Here is a 15,906-nt window from a genome sequence, read left to right on the forward strand (position 1 = left end):
TTGAAAATAAAATAAGTCAGTCAACCAGTGTCTTCCTAAAGAGGATATTGTTTGACATTGAAAATGAAGGATCCAACAATTTCATTTTGATAATAACAATAAGAAATTTTGTCAGTTTCTCCCCTCTCCTTATATTCTCCTTCAATATGGACAGGCCAAAGCACAGTTCACTACAAGCAACTCTGTGAGGGAACTAACACAACCAGATACACAATTCTCAAAAGGGCTGACTAAATCCAAGGAAAAACAATTAGACTCCAAGTGTGGTCCAGGGATCTCTAGGGCTCTCTGACCTGTAAAGCTTTTTTGCCTTTTTCACTCTCATCTTCTTAGAAATGTGTACAGTGGAGTTTTCCAGAGGCCACATAACATGTGATATAGCAATAATGAAATAAATGCTGATACAAGAATCTAGCTTTTATTAGGCCAGACATTAAAGAAATTCAAATTACTTTTTTTGTTTTGGAAAATAAACGTCACACAAAAATAGGTCATATTAACCTCTATGGGTTTGTTATTCTTAAATGAATTAATAAATATTTTAAAAATTTGTTTTAAATTCTAATACAGTATTTATACAAGTAACCCACATAGAGAGAAACACTTTGGCATTCTCAAAAACTTTTACGAGTTTTAAAGGGTCCTGAGACCAAAAAGTTGGGGAACCACTGGTCTAGAGGAGGACTTCCCTCAAAGGATGTTGTTGGTGCTGTCACTAGTCCCAGAAGATAAGCCATAAAACATGTTCTGTGATCAAATGCATGTGGGGAACGCTATGCCTCTCTTGAAAAATCATCAAATTAGAAGCAAATAAACCTAATTAACTTTAACTCTATGTTTCCTAAATGTATGCGACTAAGACCTCCTCTCTCGAGTGCTTTCATTATTATCCTGGAGGCACACCTGGGAACTGAGTGGATGACTGGCAAGGCCCTCAGTGAATCCTCATGAGCAGCACCTCTTACAACCCAGCTTTCCTGGAGTGTGGGCAGAGAGAGTCTGACGTTACATCTCTGACAACATGAAGAGTGACCCTTTTATGAACATCAAGGCAGTTGAGCAGGACGGAGAACCTCTTTATCTCTGCAAAGAGGTGGACCAAGGGCAGGGTCAAGGCCAGGACAGAGGTCCCACTCAGGAGACTAAACTGAATCTGTTCCACAGGCAGTGGAGACCCCTAAATTCTCTTCTATGACACTCAGACACAGCCATTTTAGCCTGGATGTCTTCCAAAGCAGATGGTACACACACTTGCTCAGTCATAAAGAAATCTCAATGAAGCACCACAGAATGCTAGACTTGAAGTTACACAACTTCCTGCTGCCCCCTCCAAGGAAAATAGTGGTCAAATGTACCCTGAATGAGTCAACTCTTTTTATTGGGCTGTTAACTGTAAGTCAATTAAATGTTGACTTTGGTTTTAGATGACTTTGGTTTTAGAGCTATCAATCTTATTTCTTTTGACAGTAATTACCTAATTGTGCCAGTTGACAATAAAAAAGTTATGTTGTCAAGCAGCTCATCTAAAGAGAGCCTACAGTAATTTGCAAGGCACTCTGGGAGATGTAGAAATGAAAAAGATATGTCTCTTCGAAAGCATATAATCTAGTAAGGGGCCAGACAGAGCACCAGAGAAAGAAGTGTTCTTACGCTCATCTTTCAGCACCTGGGGAGGTACCTGTAGAGAATCGCATTCAATCAATATTTGTCTCAACAAATTTGCTATTTACCTTTAAAATGTTTACTTGTGTACAAACTGACAAACACCACACAGTCAAATATCTAGTCAAATATAGGCAGGGCAAATAATACTTCTTGGTATAATTTGAGGAATTTATAAAAAAGGATTTACAAAAAAACTTACACCATTGTGAGGTAAAAATAAGTCATTTTAATTTACACATTTTCACTTCTGTTAATTCAACATTGATTTCTATTATGCATGCAGACCCTTAATTTGACTTGCTTCATATTTATTTTCCAATATGCAGCAACCTTCAATGAGATTGTTAGGCTGAAATGTTTATTCTTAAAGAGTACAGTGTGCCTTGTCCTCAAAGAGATTTATCAACTTTAACATTTTCAAAGAGCCCTGTGACGCTGCTCCGCATGGTGGTTTTTCCCTGAAATTTCCTAGCTGGAAGATGGCGAAACAGACTAGGGTCTTCCCAAGTCTACTGGTCGCTTGTATTCATATTGCAGCGTGGCTGGGTGAGTGGTAGAGACTGAATAACAAGTAGATCGCTTCCAAACACAGCTGGCTGACAGCTTCATTTTTAGAAAGTAAACTGAATCATGAAAACCTTCCTAATGGTGTGATTTGTTCCAGGGTTCTTTTGATCCTTGAGAAGGGCAATGTTAATCCTGTGCACAGCACTCTTATTTGTGGCATTACAGAGTTTTCTTCTGCAGCCACTGTTCTATAGGGAGGTGACTGACTGTGCTAGCTGCAGGATGGAAAGCATGAAGATGTCCACTTTCACCATCAGAGTGGGCACAGCCTCCTCATTTCCTGCCGAATGGATCGGACCACACTTTTAACCCTACAGAAAGAAACATGAATAGAAAGAGGATTCGTTTTGAAACTTCCAACCACTCCCCTCAACCCCCCAAAAACAAAATGACGTCAGAATTGAGTTGGGCAATTTGCACCCCGTTTGAGACAGTGTGGGCAAGCTGCCGGAACCCTGGGATGGAGCAGCTGGGAAGCCACGGCAGCCGTGAGAGACTTTTAAGTGGCTCAGAAACTACCCCACAACAGGAAGATATGTATCTGGCCTAGTTAATAAAGAAAGAAAGAAAGAAGAATGTTGCCACAGATTACAAGAGTTTTGGTTAATAAGCTGGAAACCTCTCATTCTCAGCCAACTTGGATCATCTTAAAGTAACTAACCATTCAGCCATAAACGGAACTTTTGAGCTTTTGTATAAAGCAGAATCCTACATCAATTAAAATAGCTCACAAGTAAACAGTATTTTCCCATGAGGGTAGTGTTTAAACAGGTGCTTGGTAAATAAGTCTGCAAAACAGCTATTCACACTTCATATTTAATTGCACACTTGTTACGTTTTTATGCCCACTTATCAAATGCAAAAGAGGAACGTGCAAACTTGCAAAAGTATTCTGGGGTGAAATATTAAAATGAAGTCTTAGGGTGGCACCTATAAAATGGCAACTGCTATGAAATAAATAGCACAATCACAATCCAGCCTCTAAGCTAAAAAGATTTCTCCCACTGCAAAGCACATACACACGCCTCATACAACGCAACAGGACAAACGAGATTTTGTTTTGCTTTTTAAATTTACCTGGTGGCTGCACGTCTTCTTGAACAATACCAGCTCGATTTATGGCTTGTTCCTTCTCTGAGAAACACAATGGGGAAAATTACTCTTTAGAAAGGAGGAAGGGGTAGTTGTGGTGGAAATCTCTGTATTTACGTGGGACAATCAGAAAACAATATATACAAGTGCTGTTATATTCAGAGACACCATTACTCAAAGCTTTTAGGTTATGGAAGTTGGATCCTATAAAGCAAAAAGATCTGGTATTCTCAATAAAAGCAAGCAAGCCATACTTCAAAAGAAAAGCTCCCAACTAGCATCTTTTCTCGGTGATCTCAGCATTTTGGAAAGGCAACAAAACAACAGAAAAAGAACAATTCTGAAAGAACTGGTGGGCGTGATATTATGAGGGGAAGGCTGCTGAAATGAAGGAACGAGTACAATTAACAAGAAAACGATGTAGTTTACACGTCTCAAATGCACTCCATTGAAGGACCAGACCTAGAGCTAAATATGCTATGTTTTTGATAGGAAATAGAGCAGAAAATTAATCTTTGGGTGGGTGGCTTTGCTTTGGATAATTGAAGCTTCCCTAATTGATTGCAGGTGCTGTGCCAATTAGTAAGTGCATTTTAGCTACAGCAGCTTGGCCGATCTCTTTGGAGATGTCCAACAGGCAAGGGCCAAGAGAAATTGGGCATTTTATGTCTGTGGGCTTCAAGCACTCTGACACATCTTTCTAAGTGGTTTAGAATCAACCCAAGGTCTGTGAAAACAAAGACTCATTATTTTAAGTATCTTGACAAACAAATGGTAGCTTTTCAGGAGAAAGACTTGGAGCCAAAGGATGTTTACTACTAAATTATAGTAATTAAATGTTGCAATCAGAACTTTGTTGTAATCAGGTTGACACCGTTTCTTTAAATCTACATTTAGCTCTTATTTAATATTAGGCCGTTTCCTTTATTCTGGCCTCTGGATTCCCATAAAGTTACACAAACATAAAGGTACAAGAAACAGGGTTTTGCCAAATCAAATATTCATTGAACTTGCTTCTCCAGCGATGTGACAGAGTCAATCCTAAGTGATTTACCTGATAGTTCTATCAATGCTAAGTTTTGCTTTGGCAAATAAAACCCTGGGCAATAGGGATTATGTGAATCTTGATATCCAATTCTAAGACAGAGAGAAGGCATAGCATAATGACACCCATTATAGACAATGGTGTGATGGTTTTATCAGGCCTCCCTGAAAATTAGCAGGTGAACGGCAACCAAGACCCTCTGGGCCGAGATCTGCCAAAAGACTTCTTCCATCCAGAGGGGATGATAATGGAGCCTTTAAGGTGTCAGACTTTCTAAAATAACTCAACACAAAAGGTGAGCTCATTTCCTGAAACATTAAACTCTTGTAGGATTGAGCCCTACCACACCATCAACATGTAAGTCTCAAAGTAGGGATGTGTTTCAAACATGCTCTTAGAAAATGCCAACTAGCAAAAGACTACACTGTCATCGATCGTGTCAGGGACAAAAATAGATACAATTTTCTACACCTAAAATGTTCACTCTCCAGTACTATGGAAGAGGGAAGAAATGAGCTTTTAAGAAATAATTGATTGCCAGAAAGGATTCTTGACCTACAGATTTAAGAAAATCAGACATCCTGGTGTACAGAACACGTTCTCCATGAGGCAGGTACTGCAAAGCCAAAGAAGCTGGCAGATCGCCAAGCATCAAAGGAAGTGGACTTCTGGTGGCAAGGACAGACTGCCTAATTGTGCTCTAACCTCCTACAATGCAATGGAGAACCAAGGGAAGAGAAAGGAATCCCTGTCTCCACACTTTCTTGCTAATTGCTAATGAGGTTGGAGACAGGCTGAGGATTTATTTTAAATAGACCACAATCTCTTTATAATCCTTGTCCTTATGCAACCACCTTTTTTTTTTTTGGCTCGGATAGGCAATTTAAACCAGTTTGCTGAACCAGTTCCTACCAAGTGATAACCTGTATTAGCATCCTATCTACATCCCCTGGTTCTTTAATCCATTAATGTTTTATAAATACTCTAAGGCCAAAGCAGTCTTATATAAATTCATGATATGACACAAAGACACTTGATTTGTGAATTCGGAATATGCTAAAAGGAAAACAAACTGGTCCCTCAGGATTTAGCAAGTACATCTTGATGAGGTTGACAGTAGGTTTCTATTTTGCCATCATCAGAGAAACAGCTAATGTCTATAAAACCTCAGGAAAAGGGCAACACAGAAGTCAGGGTTTTAACTAAGTGAACAAATCAGGATAAGCTAATTGCTGACTTTTCAGTAGCGAGCATGTTTCTATCAGGAGAGAAATGATTAAAATGCAAATCTGCAACACTGGGCCTGGAGCTTTGCAATTCAGGTTAGAAAAGTCCGTACTCCGGAGTCTCAGCAAGCCCGACTCTGCCCCCTGGTGCTAAGGCAGTGTCTGATTTGCAGTTTTAATTGAGGATCATAATCTCTAGTCAAAGGGCCGAGGTATATCATTAAAACTGGGAATGCATGCAGACGGCTGATTCTTGCATGGTAGGTAAAGAATCCACCTAATAATTGTTAAGTCTTTGAAAATGAAAATATATCTTTATGTTAAATGTCTGTACGGTGAACTAAATCTACTGTGTGACTTGTTACTTTAACATTCACAACAAAGGAACAGAGTAAACCCAAGTGCCAGCCCCCTCAGCAGTCTCTTAAGTGACTAGTGGAGGGTGCTCTAGCAGAGGACTAGCACATACAAACCGAAAAGCAGGTGCAGAACAGAGCCCTACCCAGTGCCAGTACAACCTCAGGACCCCAGCCCCATCTCCTCTTGCCAAGGAACAGGGAAAATGAAAGCAACTCACAACCTGAATTGGACAAATGGCAACATCTGAATTGGGACTGTATAGTGGATAACAGCATTGTATCAACATGAAATTTCCTGGACTGGGTAACTGTATTGCAATTATGTAAGAGAATGTCCTCGTTCTTAGGAAATACACGCTGAAGTGTTTAGGAATGAAAGCTCACAATGTCTTCAACTTACTCTCGAATGGTTTAGCAAAACAACAGTCATAATTATACACACATATAATTTTCTATGTGTATATGTGTGTCTATATATGTATGTATAGATAGATATATAATATATACTATATAGAGAGGGGAAGCAAACGTGGCAAAATGTTAGCAACTGGTAAATCTAGGTGAAGGATAAACAGGGATTTATTGTACTATTCTCAGGTCTTTTCTGTTGGGTTTTGTTTTTTTTGATAAGAAAAATGCACAACTGCAAAACAGGTATGACGTCCAACAACACTGTGACTCTTCCATGATGATTACTTCAAAGTATCTTTTTTAAAATAGCAGATATAAAATTTAAAAAATACTTTTCCAGTGCTCCGATTTGCTGCTGTTGCCAAGACACGTGCATCATCTAGATGTGAGCTGGCTGACCCAGAACTAGCCATGCATGCCCTTGTGGTGAGTGTGAACCAGCGGCTGAGGGGGACCAAGCGGCCACTGCAAGCACTGGATCCTCCCAACACTGTAAACACTTTTGTTTCCTCGCCAGAGTCTGGGTGAATCCAGGGAGCTTTGTGACGCTGGCTTTAGTCTGTCTGTGCACGTCATTCGACTCCACAGTGAAAGGAATAAAAAGCATATTCTAAGCCCCTGGCATGTAATAGGGAAAATGCCCTTCCAAGGTAAGAGTTATTTCCGCATCAAGTGATTCCTTATAACCCTGTTCTGACTTCGAGAACTGTGGTCTCCTCACAGCTCATCCATGTAGCCTTTCACTTTGCTCGTAAATACTCCTCCCTGTGTAAACGGCATGTGAGACAGGGCATCAGTAAGCAGCAGACAAGGTTGGGGAGTCAGGGTCTAGTGTCCATGTAGCAATTAATGTGCTAAGTGACCTTGGACAAGTCACCTAAATGAGGAAACTGAATGAGCACAGGGTTTCGGGCAAGACTCTATGATTTTATGCTTCTGCACACCTAATTAAAGTTAAAAACGAACAGGATCACAGAAAACGGTCTTATTCTATCTCATTTCACAGGTTGGTATAAAATGCACGTTATCTTTAAAAGGCACATTCAGGATCACAGTCTAGTTGTAGGAAACGGAGACAGATCAGGCTTTGAGTTACAGCATCTGTACGCTCCCCTCAACGTGGGCTCTTCAAAGCACTCTGTGCCAACAGGATGAAAGCTAAAAAGCAACGTCTGGGATTCCCTCCAGAAGCACAGCAGAAATGTCCCCATGTTTCTGGTCTGGGACTGCTGAGGGCCAAAGCCAACTGCCGTGTCCCCAGGGCTCATTTCTGTACTTGAGGTATCACGGGTAGAATGACCTTGTGCTCCATGGAACACTTAGTAAGGTCTGCATGAGTCAGTGAAGAAACTGGAGATAACACTGAATGTCAACAGGAAATCCAATAGGCAGTCTTGTGATAGTGGCTTGCCTGCTATTAAATCATGGAAGATCTCCTCGGTTTTACTTCACCTCAGCAGGCTTCCTCCTCTTTTCTGCTGCCTCGAGGCTGATTCCAGCAGAGACCCTGGATCCTACCTGTCCCCACACTCCCCACAGCCAGGCTGGCCAGCATTGGTCAGGCTGATGGTCCCACCCTGACTTAATGTGTAGGCCCTACATGGCCTGGGCTCCTCCCCTGCCAGCCACTGGCTCCACTTCTCAAGAACTGGGCATCTGCCCTGCCCTTCCGAGAACTATGGGCTTCTCTTCAATATGCCCAGAATCCTGGGGAATACATATGTATGAGGGATGGTCAGAGGAGGACGACCCAACAAGAGGCTAAGGAGTGGCTGAAAGGCAGGAGCCAAAGAGCGAAGCCAGGAGGACTGAGCGGGGGCAGTCACAGAAACCCAGGGAAGGGAGTGTTTCAAGGAGGGAGAGAATGGCGGGGGGTTGTGCCTCGCACTTACAGATAACCTGCCCTCCTGCACCACAAACAGAACAAGAGGCATCACTTGGAAGCGCCCACAACTTCCCAACATCAAACCCACGTTTGGCTGCATCCACACCTGCCCTTCCTCCTGAGCTGGAGGCGGAGATGTCCTTACTTGGTTCTAAGGCCCCCTCCTCCATCTGATCTCAAGACCCCAGGCCACCTCCCACTCTGGGGATGGTCTTCCCTCTCCAGCCTCTCTCTCTGTGCAGAGACTCCCTTCGCTCCCCCATCTCTCCCAGCCAAAACTAAAACAAAACTCTCCGTAGACCCCAAGACCTGGTGCAAATATACTTTGTCATTCTCCTCTCCATACAGCCACACATCTTTAAATAGTCAATTTAATACACTATTTACTCTTCAATCCACTGTAATCTGCTTTCTGCCTATTATGAAACCTGTGAAAGCATTCTTAACAAAATAACCAATGAGTTTTACCTTCGTTTTGCTAAATCCAATGGACATTTTCAGATCCCATCTTTCTTACTGCCTTCATGCGGCCTAACCCTGCTGACCACACCCCTTTTCACGAAGATGTATCTTCACAGGCTTGTGACTGCAGCCTCTCCTCAGGATTTACCCCTTAAACGTGGCTCAAACTCAGTACTCCTCCCCAGTCCCAGAATCACCACTCTGGTTCAGGCCACAGTCACCTCTCCCTGCTCTCCTGTGACCACAGGAAGTACAGCCTTCCTGTACCTCGCTGCCTTGCCTCCAGCCTTGGTCCCTCCAGCCCCTCCTTCACAGACCGTCAGAGTGACGCCTGTCAAGAGTGAGTCTGCTCACCTGGCTGTCCTGATCAAAGTGTTTCAATGATCCCCCACCGGCTGGACTGTGAGCTCAGCAGAGGGTACTGAAGTATTTTAATCAAGCAAGTGAGGGAACCCAACCTGAAGACAAATGACAGCAGACTTTTCAATAGCCACAGCAGAAGACCTGGAGTACTATACACTTTCTGACAAACAAGCATGGAGTTTCCCAGTTACAAATTCTCATCAAATATATATCAACAGATGTATTTTAGAAGGAAGAAAATTGTAACTAGAAAGGAAAGAGACACAAGAAGGATTGGTAATTAAAGAATGCGGGTAAAGAGAAATAATCAGTGACTGCAGGAAACACTGATGGCACTAACTGGGGAGAAAAAACACAAGGTAGGACTGAAATAACACATGTGTGGGACGGGGCTGAGGCACTCTAAGGTCCTTGTATTGTTCCTAGGAGGATAAAGATATTGGCTAACTAAACAGGAATCACAAAAGAATAAAAATAGAACATAAAACTTTCAACCTAGCAGAAGGAAAAGGAGAAAGAAAAGGAAGCACAGAAATAGAAGAATAAATTAAAAACACAAAATGAGATGGGGAGAAATAAATGCAAATATACCAGTAAACATAATAAATGAAAATGAACTCAATCCAACAGATCAAAGACATTATCAGGTTGGATTTAAGAATCCAGTTGAGGCTGGCAATGAGACTATCACATAAGTCCAAATAAAAGCTGAATATAAGAGGACAGATATACCAGGAAAATACTAACCAAAAGAAAGCTGGTAACTATAATATCAGATAAAATAGAGTTGGGGAGGAATATTAAGGATAAAGAGGACCCCTGTATAATGATAATTGGAAAAAATTCTCCAGAATATTCTAGATTGTGTGCACCTAATAACATGGCCTCAAGATACCTAAGTAATAGAATTAAGAAGCTTGATGTGGAACATATACAGAACTCTGTACCCAACAAGGAGAAAATGTACACATTCCAAGAACACAGGGAATATTTGCAAAAACTGATCTGTGTATTAAGCCACAAAACAAATCTTGACCAATACCAAAGAATCAAAACCACATTTTTTTACCACAAATGCAAATAAGGTAGAGATCAGCAAAAAAAAGTAACCAGAAAGACCACTGTGGCTGCTGGGTGGAGAATGGGTGCAGCTGGGGTCTGGTGGAAACAGGGAGACCAGCCCAGAGTCCAAGCAGTCGGAGGGGAGGGGGGGGCGGGGGGGGGGGAGGCGATATTTGGACAAGGGTGTAGAGACATGGAGAGAAGTGCTGTCTTGTTCAGTCATGGACACCTGACACCTAACACAGTGCCAGGTACCTAGTAACTGCTAAAATCCAGGTTTTAAAAGCATGAAAAAAGAAACTAAATAAATGCTAGTTGAATGTGCTGAAATGAATTGAAGCTCCGCCCTCACAGCAGGTTCCCACGGCCAGGTCACAAACACCTCACCTGCCTAGACCCCTTTCCTGCCAGCCAGCCAGCCCTGGGTCTGTCCACCTGCTTAAATCTCCTAGTCTCACTCCCCTGCACTCGTGGCTCCTTGTTTTTATGGGAAGCTCATGTCAGACCATATACTAGGTGTTTCCACACTGGTTATCTTATTTAAGACCCCAAAAACCTGTAAGTTCAGTCCTATAAACTTCACTGTTACAGATGAGGAAACAGGCCAGGCTCAGAGAGGTTAAGTAACTTATCTAAAGGCCCTCACCTGGTACGGCATTTAGATTCTCATCTGCCTTACTCCCTTTCCTCAGGCCCTTAGAGAGGCAGTACAAGTGCCGTGGTGTAGCGATCGAGGGCACTGGTTCAAATCCGGATCTCTGACTCACCGGCTGTGAGCTTTGTACAAATCACTTAACTGTTGTATACCTCGGTTTGTCCCCTATAAAATGAGAGTGACGATCACATGGCAGCTACCACAAGGGATGTTATGAGAACTAAGTGGGTTAATATGTAAGAAGTGTTTAGAAGAGTGCCAGACACATAATAAACTTTCAATAAATATTAGCTGTCTAGTATTATTTACCTGTTTAAAGAATCAGCTATGACTCTCAGATATGAGTGGCCAAATTAATCAAAATCGAATGCGAAAAGTGCGCAGGCATAGACAGGCTTCTAGTTAAAAATGCAGATATTGTAGCCACACTCACTAAATGTTCACCTGAAAGGCCCAATTTGTCTGTCTCAAGCAACTCAGACCACCACAGATGCTAGACTATCCCTATAAGATTCCTGGGATACACGACACAAACCCACGCCTTGACCACCTGACCTAGAACACGGTTTCTGAACCTTGGCACCATTCACATTTGGGGCTGCGTAATTCTGTCATAGCGGGGCTGTCCCGTGCGTTGCAGAAAGTTGAGCAGCATCCCTGGCCTCTATCCACTACATGCCAGCAGCACATTCACACCACCCTACCCCTCCAGTGTGACCGCCAAGAACGTCCCCAGATAGAACCAAATATCCCCTAGGAGACAAAACCATGCCCAGTTGACAGCCACTGCTCTAGTCTTCATAACTGAAACTTTTCTGGTGGGATCCAAAGCAGACCCCCTTGTCCCAAGTTCAACTCTGGAATCTGTAATAAAATAGCCTGGGGCAGGGAAAGACAGTAGAAATAGATTAGGCAGGGCTTCACAGAGCCCCACATCTACGACGACGCTCGGTGCACCGGGACAGGCTGGAAGGCAGAATGCACAGAGGCCATTTCAATCCCGGCTGCTAAAAAGAAGCCACGAGGCAATTTGAGTATTTAAATTGTCCTGCCTCCAGAAACCACAGGTTGTAGCGTTTGTAATGGGCAGCGCATTTACACGGGGCTTTTGCCTTCAAACCGCCAAGCTCTCAGCCTCCACTGATATTCTCAAGGGGCAGGGTTGGCCCTCCTCCATCTTCAAGATGATTCAGGTTTCCTGGAGAACAAAATGAGCCTCTAATGCCTAATATTTTCTCTCTGACAGATGGTTTCAGATGTATCAAAGTGCTAATCCTCGCTGAGGTATAGGTCTCAAGGAACGAGAGTTTGGCTTTTAGAATGATAGGACTTGAATGATTAAGGAGGAAAATTGCTCCCAGGATATTCGCCATTGTCATGTGAGCAACCAGCTCAAAATGAAGGAAGACAGCAGAATCTGAAAAAAGGCGTGACGAGAAAGGAGAGGAAAAACTCAAAAATCCAGGTTAACAGTTTAGGTTTGAAACATTTCCGCTGGAAGGCATCTCTGGGACTGGAAATGAAGTGCAATAAAACACCTTCAAGCTCAGGATGATTAGGGTTCCATCTGCCTCCCTGCAAGACCACCATTCACAGCACCAGCGTGTGGCATAAGCTCTGGAAAGAGGCCTGGGTTGGAATATCTGCCTTGCCACTTACTAGCTGTGTGACCTTGAGCATGTCATACAACCTCTCTGAGCCTCAGTTTCCCCAACTGTAAAACAGGTAATAAAACCTACCTCAAAGAGAGAGGATGTGCAAATTAAACTACCCAATGTATCCTAACCTGACACATAATAACGTTCAGTGAACGGGAACTATGAGTATGAATTAGTATTTAATGTCGACCTATTTTGTGAAGACTGCTTTCATTACCACCTTTGCGTGTCACAGGAGGCCTGGCAGTTTTATTTTAGGTATTGTAGAAATAAATATTATAGATAGGGATGTTGAGGATCCGAGAGGTTGAGTCACTCGTCCAGGGTCACAATGCTGCACAGAGCAGGATTTGAACTCGGGTCTGCCCGGGGAACCAAACTCTTTCCACCGCCCGCCGTGGAGATGACCCGGGAGGGGGGAAGTTACTGGGGTCAGGCCACCGCGCAGGGTCAGAGGTCACTCACGGTACTCCTCCAGCCGCATTAGGGGCCGGAAGTAGATGGGGTAGAAGGCGGCGCCGATTAAGGAGATGAAGCCGCCGAAAATGAGGGCGGTGCGCAGGTTCCCGGACATGGCGCCGGGCCGGGGTCTGCCTTGAGCCGCCGCGCGCCCCACGCTCTCACAAGCCCGGCCCAAGCCGCCCCGGCCGTGACCCGGCTCGGAAGAGGCGGAGCGCCTTTCGCTTCCGGGCCTTGGGGGCGGGGCTAGGAGGCGGGGCGGGGACCTGGGCTGGGCGGGGTTAGGGAAGGGGTGGGGCCAGAGGCGGGGCCGCGGGAGTGGGTGTGGCTGGGGCGGGGAGGGGCGGAGCCTCGGGGCCACCGCGCCCCGCCTTCCCCGCCCTCTCGTTGAGCGCGCTGCAGTGGCCCAGCGTAAGCGGCGGTTTGGAAGCGGAGCTTTTCTTGCGCTGGCTTCCGCGCGCCCTATTCTGTCCCCTGCCCTGACCTCAGCCTGGTTCCTCCCTCAGCCGCTCTGCCCACCACCCTCCAGAACTCCTTTACCACTCCCTCCTTTACCAGCTACACTTTCTCGTTCTTCCCCCATTGATCTGATTTTAGCGACTTGGGGCTCTGCCTTATTGCCGTGAGCCGATGCTCTCTGGGACTCGCTGAGTTAATCCTCCTATCAGTCGGTCCACTTGACAGGTGAGGGAGCCCCGGCCTGGCTGCGCGGCTTTGAACAAGTCACTTGACCTCTTTGGGGGCAGTCTGAGGGTGTTAGAGAAAAAGGGACAAATCGCCTGACCCAGAATGGCCTGCAGGGGGATTTTGAAACCGGAGCCACAGGGCCTGCTTCTGGTCCAAGACTGGCCTGAGAGGAATGTTGTTGCAACATCCAAGCTACAAGTAATCTTTTCTGACCCTGTTTTTCCATCCCTTCCTCTCTCCCTGTTGCTTTTACTGGATGTCAGGTTTACGAATGAGATGCGGAGTAAATAGGGATCAGCCCAGGGCAGAGAGCCAGTGGCCAGGCCCACTGATGGGACCTTGGGGCTCTGACTTCTGCCTGGGCTGGGGGCCACTGAGAGCAGACATCTGCTTTCTCTCCCTGTGATTGCCATCCTCCATCCTCCCAGGTGGGCTGTGCCCACATATGACCTGCCTAGGGGTACTGGGCAGCTGAGACTAAGATTCCTTGGGCCTTCACTCAATCCTTTATAAATAAGAATGATACCAGCAGCTAGGGGCTAGGGAGCAAAGAGGATATTTATCTTCACCCTAGCAGCATTATTTAGCCCAGAAAAGATCTATGATCTTTCAGAAATGGTGTGGAGAGCACAGGTTTCCTCTTTCTTTGTAGTTTTGTAGTTGAATCAAGTTCTGTGGTTCCACAAGAATATAAATCAGGTGTTCAATTTGTCGGCAGATTTATAGACTATCTGCTGTTCCCCAAACACCAGGAAAAGTGCTACTGGGGACACAAAGATAAATAAGACGTGACCCTTGCTCTCCAGGATCCTGCCACGTGGCTGAAGAGACAGGACATGTACATAAAAAGATAACTAATGGCCTGACTGCAGCCTGTTGCGGATGAGTGATACGGTCCTGCGGGCTGCGGCAGTTCAGAGACAAAGACAGACGACTGCAGGGTGAGGCAGCTGCTCCTCAGGTGCCTACAGGAGCTTGTTAGGGTAAGGACAGAAGACTTCAGAGCGAAGAGGGAAGCTGTGATGCACGCTTTATATCACGTGATAGAAAATTCCCAGGTGTTGTGCACATTTGCCATTTTTTGCAACCCAATGTCCACTTCTCCTTCTGTTAATAGTACTCCGAATGTCTTTTGGCACACCACTCCTCTCCCATTCTCAGTCCAAGAGGTAAGCTGGGGCTTGTCCCCCAACCCAATCCTTACTTTTTTCCCAGCTCTGAGAGTTAAGCATATAACCAAGTCTGACCAAGCTCCCTTGCCACAGGGACTGATCGGCATAGGACCCAGGCCTGATCATCCTCCTGGCCACATGATCCACGTCAAGCCAAGCTTAGTGTATGCCAGCTGTGAAATGCTGGATTTGAACCCGATGAGACTCTGGAGCTGCTAGGGACCAGCATTTAGAGACTGAGGGTGAGGACAGTATAGCAGAAGGAGAGCTCAGAGATGGAGAGAAATCACCTGCTGACATTACACTTGAGCCCCTGAAACCAGCTATATCTGAAACAGCACCTACCCTTGGACTTCTCAGGAACATGAGCCAATAAAGTCCCCTCTTCATGGAAGCCAGTTTGAGTTGGGTTTTGTCTTTTACAACAGGTTGAATTCCAGGTGGAATCACCATGGGTGTAATTTCATTTGGTTAACACCTCTGTGAGCTGCAAGTCAAGGATGGCCCCATTTTATAGACCGGGTCACTGAGAGCCAGAGACCTGAACTTTCTTAGGGTCACACATCATTGGCTGAACCAGGACCGGGGGGTAGCTCTCATGATTCCTAATCTGACACACTCCTCTGTGACACCTTGCCGTCTCCATGAGCAAACTTGGCAGAATGGCTGGCTGAGCCCTACCCACTTACTACCCAGTATGGAGTGTGCCGGGACATCCTAGTGAGGTGCCAGCAGTGCCTCCAAGGCAGGGACAGGAACAGGGTGGGACAGATGAGCCACCCCCCTCTCCAAGGTCATGTGGCAAGTAACTGGTGGTTTCTCTGTCTCCTCATGCTGATCTAAAGGTTTTAGTCTCACCAGCAGCCAGGCTACAAGTTATACAAATAACAATAATCTACACAAATGGCATAATCCATCTATGACATTTATATAGCTTATTAGCATCATCACGCCAAAACCTAGTTACTTATCACTTGCTTGCCACCAAGTCCTAACAAATGTAAGTTCATCTCTTTGATCCCGGTATTCTCCCCATTTCTGAGAATCCCGCTGACCTATAAATTCAATCAGCAAATACTTCCTGTGTGCCTGCTCCAGGCAAAGCACTGTACCGGTTGATTGGGAACACAAAGAGGAA

At 44.8% G+C, this 15,906-nt stretch overlaps 1 protein-coding gene and 1 long non-coding RNA gene across 2 annotated transcripts; one reads left to right on the forward strand and one right to left on the reverse strand.

The window, feature by feature from the left end:
* Positions 1-1,868: 1,868 nt before the first annotated feature.
* Positions 1,869-13,304, reverse strand: SMIM20 (small integral membrane protein 20). The gene is made up of 3 exons (XM_008513787.2): positions 12,916-13,304; positions 3,310-3,366; positions 1,869-2,543 (listed from the first exon to the last, which is right to left on the reverse strand). Exons 1-3 carry the CDS (start codon positions 13,022-13,024, stop codon positions 2,506-2,508), a joined length of 204 nt encoding a protein of 67 aa, XP_008512009.1. The 5' UTR covers positions 13,025-13,304; the 3' UTR covers positions 1,869-2,505.
* Positions 13,305-13,373: 69 nt separating this feature from the next.
* On the forward strand, positions 13,374-15,162 carry LOC103546889 (uncharacterized). Its single transcript, XR_011538240.1, has 4 exons — positions 13,374-13,593; positions 14,403-14,579; positions 14,714-14,765; positions 14,862-15,162. It is a non-coding gene; the product is annotated as an uncharacterized lncRNA (long non-coding RNA).
* Positions 15,163-15,906: the final 744 nt, after the last annotated feature.

The sequence above is a fragment of the Equus przewalskii genome, chromosome 3 (assembly GCF_037783145.1).
Source record: "Equus przewalskii isolate Varuska chromosome 3, EquPr2, whole genome shotgun sequence".
Classification (NCBI taxonomy): domain Eukaryota; kingdom Metazoa; phylum Chordata; class Mammalia; order Perissodactyla; family Equidae; genus Equus; species Equus przewalskii.

Coding starts and splice junctions, on each gene's coding strand:
- SMIM20 (XM_008513787.2), bottom strand. CDS start 13,024: ATGTCCGGGAACCTGCGCACCGCCCTCATTTTCGGCGGCTTCATCTCC. Junction 3,367..12,915: donor AATGCGGCTGGAGGAGTACC/GTGAGTGACCTC, acceptor TGTGTTTCTCAG/AGAAGGAACAAGCCATAAAT. Junction 2,544..3,309: donor AGAAGACGTGCAGCCACCAG/GTAAATTTAAAA, acceptor TTCTTTCTGTAG/GGTTAAAAGTGTGGTCCGAT.